Source organism: Trachymyrmex cornetzi, unplaced genomic scaffold, assembly GCF_001594075.2.
Source record: "Trachymyrmex cornetzi isolate Tcor2-1 unplaced genomic scaffold, Tcor1.1 scaffold163, whole genome shotgun sequence".
Lineage (NCBI taxonomy): Eukaryota > Metazoa > Arthropoda > Insecta > Hymenoptera > Formicidae > Trachymyrmex > Trachymyrmex cornetzi.
Window position 1 is genome coordinate 16,001 of NW_017296234.1, and position 7,649 is coordinate 23,649.

The 7,649-nt window shown below is 38.8% G+C and overlaps 1 protein-coding gene across 1 annotated transcript; it reads left to right on the forward strand.

The window, feature by feature from the left end:
• Positions 1 to 5,323: 5,323 nt before the first annotated feature.
• LOC108758972 (putative nuclease HARBI1) lies at positions 5,324 to 7,643 on the forward strand (the record flags this gene model as incomplete). Its single annotated transcript, XM_018504221.1, has 6 exons — positions 5,324 to 5,334; positions 5,392 to 5,541; positions 5,979 to 6,156; positions 6,245 to 6,380; positions 6,474 to 6,632; positions 7,504 to 7,643. Coding segments are annotated over exons 1-6 (774 nt in total), but the record flags the coding sequence as incomplete, so codon positions are not given.
• Between the last annotated feature and the right edge of the window lie 6 nt (positions 7,644 to 7,649).

A 7,649-nucleotide genomic window follows, 5' to 3' on the forward strand; every position in this document is an offset into this window, starting at 1 on the left:
TACTAATCCTTTGTCTCGCGAACGATTAATCAATTTCGGGTAAAGAGAGGCGATTAAATTCTCTCTGATTCCTTCGGCTTCCGTCAAGTTGTATAACGCGTGTAGAATTAAGCGTTACAGTATTAATAACATTAATTATATTTCATTGTACAAGTATACGGGTAATAAAGTCAGTGTTCTATTACTAAAGTGTAAAGAGAGCTTTAATTGCAATCTTGCCCTGTACCCTAAGTACTCCTTAAATGAATTTCCCTATAATTATAAATAAACTAATCCTCTTATACCGCAACACATCCAGATAACCAGCACGGGTAATTTCCAATTGTAATTGCTCGCGTCACTTGTTCTTAATATTACTATTAGTGAGATAATACAGTATCTTAAACCTGGTATATATCTTACAGTATTTCTTTCAGAAGTGGTATAAGAGTCCCGCTTCCCTCAAAGAGGCTTCCAGAAGTGTTACTACCCGTTAATTAGAAGTAATTTTTCTTATTAGTGAGATAATACAGTATCTTAAACCTGGTATATATCTTACAGTAATTCTTTCAGAAGTGGGATAAGAGCCCCGCTTCCCTCAAAGAGGCTTCCAGAAGGGTTACTACCCGTTAATTAGAAGTAATTTTTCTTAAAAGATTTCCCCTTGTTCCTTAAAGGTCAAGATCCCATATCTTTTATCCGCAGTTAAAGTTAATACGTGTGTGAAAGTTCCGCGAATTCAAACGGAAAGTTTCGCCAATAACGTGCGTGCGGTACACAACCGTTACGTGTAACCGACCAGTGAGTCACCCTGAGTAGTCGTCAAGGTCTAGTAGATAAACAAAATGGACCGGGCACAACTAGAGGAGATGACACTGGAGCAATTGAAAACAGAAGCTCAGAAATTTAATATCTCATTGGTAGAAGATAAATACAAGCTCATAGAAGATATCCTTAACTTCATAGAACGACAAAAGGTACAGACGCATTCTGCCAAATCGGCGGGCGCGCATAAGACAACGCAAAAGGCAGGGGACACACCGTCTAGTCTTTCACCAGCGTCGGAGCAAGTACGGCAAATTACTCCGGATGTCGCGTCACTTATCACAGCGCTGACAAATCCGATGCAGCAACTGCAGCAGCAGATCCTGGATAGCCAACAGGCGCAGCAAACTTTATTGCAAGAAATGCTCTTGGCTCTTACGGCGAGGATAGTTAACCCTCCGCCGGCACAAATGGAGCAACCAGTAACCGAACAGGAGTCTGCGTCACCAAGAAGCCACACTTCTTCGCAACCATCTCAGCGTACCACACTGTCGACGATATCTTCGTCACAAGCAATAACATTGCTTGCCTCACAGATACCCGATTTCGGAGGCACCGAATCGGAAAACGTCCAACTCTGGATACAAAGGATAGAGCAGGTGGCTAGAATCCATAGAGTTCCAGATGACGTCACATTGTTGGCGGCCTCCTCCAAGCTGACCAATATAGCCAGGAAATGGTATGACATAGGCAGCGGGAGCATGCTAGAATCATGGCAAGGATTCAAAGAGGCAATCCTTAAGAGATTTACCAGGAAAATTCTCTACCATATAGCAATTCAAAAAGTAGAGAATAGAAAGTGGAATTTTAGTAAAGAATCATTTCTCGAGTATGCAACGGAAAAATTGACACTAATGCACAATCTCGGTCTATCGCAAGAGAGCACCATTCACCTACTTATAAGTGGCATCGGTAGCCGTTCCTTGCGAGAATTAGCAGCGTCACTGAACGCGGCCTCAGTGGATGACTTCTTGGAAAAGATGCATCAGATAGCATCGGCATCGCTTGAGCACGATAAGCGCCACGATACTAAGTCGACGAAGAAGGAGACCGTCCACAAGCCCGGATACAAATCAGCAGTTAATGATAAGCAGACAGAGAAGGAGGGACCACTCGTTTGCGCTCACTGCAAGAAGCCAGGACATCACAAGGACAAGTGCTGGAGACTCCGCCGCAGAGACCAGATCGAGCAGCAGACGACCACAGCGTCCACGCCTGCGCCCACCCCTTCGATTCCAGTGGCTACAGTGTCCGTCGACGAGGTAACTGAAGAAGACTCAGTGATAGCATTTGTGCAGCAACCTAATGGTAAAAACATTTATATACAAACTTTAGCTTTAGAGGTTAAGTCGTTAAATTACGTTAATTGCAATTTACGCGCTCTCGTAGATACAGGTAGTCCTATATCTTTTGTAAAATTATCAATTTTTAATATGTATTTCGATACCGAAGTAATGCGTAATAAAATACCGAAATTAACTTATTGCGCGTTAAACGGTAAACCGGTTGATATAATCGGCGTAGTCGAAACCAGTATAATGCTTAAACAGCTGTCTCAAGAATTTAATATTGCATTAAACGTTATAAAACACGATAACTTTTTTACCGATATCATAATTGGTCGTGATTTTCTGGATACTCATTCGATCACAGCGATTTATAATCCGCCCAAGCAAAAACACGAAAAAGAAACGCAGACGTTTCCTGAAACTTTATTGCATACACTCGCATGCACTGAAGACAGCCGCGCTTGTAATCAATTCGACGAAATCGAAACTGACTTCAGCGCTGAATGCACAAAAATGAAGGATTTGCTTCTCAGTATTGATTCTGAGAGTATTAAAGTACATGATGATAATTATCGAGTTCAAGTTAGATTAAAAGACGATTCAATTTACGCATATGCACCACGTCGCTTCGCGCATATTGAGAAAGTTCAGATTAAAGAAATAACAGATGATCTTTTAATGCGAGGAATAATACAAAGAAGCAATTCTCCGTATTGCGCACGGGTCGTGCCCGTGAGAAAAAAAAACGGTTCTCTACGCTTATGCGTGGATCTTCGCCCGCTAAACCAGCGAGTCGAGAAACAAAAATATCCCTTCCCAATAATTGAGGACTGCATATCGCTCCTCGGAAATAAAACGGTGTTCACACTCCTCGATCTTCGTGACGAATTTCACCAGATTAAGGTCGACGAGGGACATACTAAATATTTCGCGTTCGCCACCCACGAAGGGCAGTTTGAATACAAACGCTTGCCTTTCGGTTATTGTGAAAGTCCGGCAGAATTTCAAAAACGATTAGTAAATATTCTATCGTCCTTTATTTCTGAAAATAAAGTCATCGTATACATAGATGATATCATGATAGCTACAGACACTGTTGAGGAAAATATCGATACGTTACGAAACGTTCTAAAAACTCTGAAAAGTCATGGCTTTGAACTAAACATCGCGAAATGTAAGTTTCTAAGAAAACATGTAGAGTATCTTGGCTACATAATTTCAAATAACAGCATCACGATAAGTTCACGGCACACGGATGCAATTAGACGCTTTCCGCAACCAAAGAACGTCGTGGAAGTCCAACGTTTCTTAGGGCTCACTAATTTCTTTAGAAAGTTTATTAAAAACTTCTCTCTTAAATCATCCCCCATTCGTAATCTGCTACGCAAAACGGTCGAGTTTAATTTCGATGCACAATGCATTAACGCTTTTGAAACGCTAAAAAACGAATTGACTTCGCAACCGATTTTAGCCTTGTATAACCCAGCAGCCGAAACGCAACTGCACACAGACGCCAGTTTGTCAGGCTTGGGAGGTATTTTGATGCAGAAACAAAAAAACGGCGATTGGAAACCCGTAGCATATTTTAGCCAATCGACCAATCAAGCTGAAAGAAACTATCATAGCTTCGAGCTTGAAATGCTCGCGATTGTACGCGCAATAGAAAGATTTCATATTTATTTATACGGAATCAAATTTACTGTGATTACCGATTGTAATGCATTAGTTTACGCAGTAAATAAAGCCAACTTGAACCCGCGGATAGCACGGTGGACATTAGCATTGCAAAATTATCACTTCACGGTAGCGCACAAGTCAGGCTTGAAAATGGCACACGCGGACGCGCTCAGCCGCATAACTTTGTACATAGACACGTTAACTATAGAACGGCAATTAGAAATTAAACAGTTATGCGACCCTTATCTAAAAAATCTCGCTAAAGAATTAGAATTCCGCGAAGACAATAAGTTTACATTAATCGACGGTTTAATTTATAGAAAGGACGGTGACCGCTTACTATTTGTGGTACCAGAATTAATGGTCACGAATGTCATTAGAGTATACCATGATGAAATGGCACATTGTGGATTTGAAAAAACCTATCAAGGTATTTCCAAAAATTATTGGTTTTCCGCGATGAGGAAAAAGATCGCAGATCATATCGATCAATGTATAGTCTGCCTCATGGCTAACTTCTCTTCACATTCGCGTGAAGGTGAAACACAATTAGTTGCAACCTCAAAGGTTCCTTTCGAAACACTTCATGTAGATCATTTCGGTCCTTTACAACAAACGTCCGGGAATTTTCGACACATTTTTATTGTCATAGATTCGTTCACACGATTCACGTGGCTCTTTGCAGTAAAAACAACCAAGTCCAAGGAAGTTAACAAATGCTTAAAAAATCTATTTGATACATTTGGTAAACCGAGGGAAATAGTTTCAGATAGAGGTTCAGCCTTTACCTCTAACGAGTTTAAACATTTTATAGAGTCGATGCAAATAAAGCACAGACTAATAGCCGTAGCATCCCCTTGGTCGAACAGTCTCGTTGAAAGGGTTAATAGATTTGTAAAATCATCATTAAGAAAAATAATTAAATCACCAGATGACTGGAAAAATTGGCTGAGTAAGACACAATACGTTATTAATAATACCCATCATTCTAGTGTAAAAAACACACCCTCTAAATTGTTATTGGGTTACGATCAGCGAAATCATACTGACTCGCAACTCACAGAACTCGTTAACGATCTTGCTCGAATAGATGTAGATTTGGAAACAGAGCGTAACACGATTCGCGACACGGCTCACGAAGTCACCGAAAAGTTGCGAAAATATAATAAGAAGTATCGCGACGCTCGTCATAAACCAGCTACGAAATATAAGGTTGATGACCTCGTAATGATACGAAATCTTCATGCAAAACCAGGGCAAAGCACCAAGTTTGATGTTCCGTATAAAGGCCCTTATCAGGTAACAAAAGTGTTAGATTTCGATCGATACGTGGTGACAGACATACCAGGTTTTAACTTATCGGCAAAGCCATATAAGGCGATATTGTCTCCCGATAAATTAAAGCCATGGATACGACCAGTGTAAAATGAGAACCACTGGACGTTAGTTTTAAGTTAGATATTAATTAAGTAATTTTGCAAACTTATAGCATTGTTAGAATAGTTGTCCGCAGCACATTGAGGAATTTATTCGAGGACGAATAAAAGGGCAGCATGGCCGAACTGTAAGAAAACATGTATGTATTTATTTTCTTGACATCGAACATTCTCGAATATCTCAGTACTCGGGAGCTGCTGACACCTACGTTAGCCGTTGTTACTCCGAAATCGAATCGGAGCAATCAGCAACGCCGTGCGTGCATACGTCACACGTCGTACCATGCTTCCACAAAACCGGCGTATCAGAGGACACGAGTCACTGCTTCTCTATCGTAAGAGAGGAGTCGTTGATTATCTCTGAAGCAGACGAGTACTAATCCTTTGTCTCGCGAACGATTAATCAATTTCGGGTAAAGAGAGGCGATTAAATTCTCTCTGATTCCTTCGGCTTCCGTCAAGTTGTATAACGCGTGTAGAATTAAGCGTTACAGTATTAATAACATTAATTATATTTCATTGTACAAGTATACGGGTAATAAAGTCAGTGTTCTATTACTAAAGTGTAAAGAGAGCTTTAACTGCAATCTTGCCCTGTACCCTAAGTACTCCTTAAATGAATTTCCCTATAATTACAAATAAACTGATCCTCTTATACCGCAACACATCCAGATAACCAGCACGGGTAATTTTCAATTGTAATTGCTCGCGTCACTTGTTCTTAATATTACTATTAGTGAGATAATACAGTATCTTAAACCTGGTATATATCTTACAATACGATATGGATTTTGTCAAAACAAGAAAGTTATCTTTCAGTAGGAGATAGATTTGGTCTATCCAAAAGTACCGGACATGGTATAGTAAAAGAAATTGTAAATGTATTGGTTCAGTTAATACCAGAATATATCGTATGGCCTAACAGACAAATGTGCAACATATCATCTACTGTAAGTAATATAAATATTTAGTATATTAATATTTATATCTTGTATAACAAAATGAACTAGTCTTTTAAATGTTGAACAAAACTTTCAGATTTTTGAACGACGTTCAGGTGGTTTTCCTGGTGTTGTAGGTGCGATCGATGGTGTCCATATCAAATGTAAGGCTCCTCCTGGAAATGCTAATGATTATTACAACAGAAAAGGATTTCATTCCATTATCTTGCAAGGTAATTACAATATTTCTTGTCATGTTTTTTCTACATTTTTCATTTGTTCAATATAATTGAATATTTTGTAAGAAACATAAATTTTATTATTAGGTGTATGTGATCACACAGGCCGTTTTATTAATATATACACTGGACTACCAGGCCGTATGCACGATGCTCGTGTTTTTAGATATAGTAACCCGTACGGACAATTAACAAATGCGGAAGATCCATTATTGCCATCACAACTACATTTAATAGGAGATGCAGCATAGGGGAGAGTGGGGCTGGTTGTGCCATGGGGCACAGTGTTCCAGTCGAGATTTCTCGAAATCCGCGCGATCGATAAGTATAATTTATTTTTCCAATATCCTCCTTCGGCATTTGCAAAAACGATAACGTGTTTTGGTTAAAACCTGTAACTTCGAAGGAGAGGAATAAATGTGCGTGTAATTTGGGACATCAAAAGTAATTTTTCTTGCATTATTGCATTTCGTCATAGTTTTGTTTCTGGGATCTTGATTTCTAAAAAGAGAGGTTATTTGTGTTGTTTAGAGTTTTAGGTAACGGTCAAAGCTTAACTTATAGCAAAAATACAGTTTATATTTTTAAATTTATACCTAAAAATGTGTAAAAGGGCACGTGGGGTTCCTTGTTCCATTAAAAAGTGGGGCAGGTTGTGCCAGAAAACATAAAACTGCCAGCAACAGGAATTTTTTTTAAAGGTTATGTTTTGGTGTTTAGGTATAGCTAATATACAATGGTATAGAACTAAATTTTTCTGTATATAACTTCGTACAAATAAATAATCATTAATAATATAGGAAACTACACCTAATGTCCTATAACTTTATTTACACAAGGCTTGTCACACACTGCTCCATGATTTATAAGACTCGGCACATATTACCCCACGTCTATGAACAAAGTGCCCCACGCATGGGGCAGGGTGTGCCAATAGCCTACTTTTAGAAAATGATTTTTTTTTGTGTGAATTAATAGTATTTCATCAATAAAACCTAATATTTAATAAAATTAATACTATGCTAGTTCAATTAAGCGTATAAGAATTGGTAGGTAAGGAAGAAGAGGTTCTTTAATATCATTTCGAAAAAAAGTGGCACAACCAGCCCCACTCTCTCCTACCCTTTACTACATAATTTAATGACTCCAAATAAAGATACCGGTCATTTGACAAGAAAACAAATAATTTACAACACCAAATTATCGTGTATTCGTAGCATTATTGAAAGAACTTATGGTTTTTTAAAAACAATATTTCGAAGG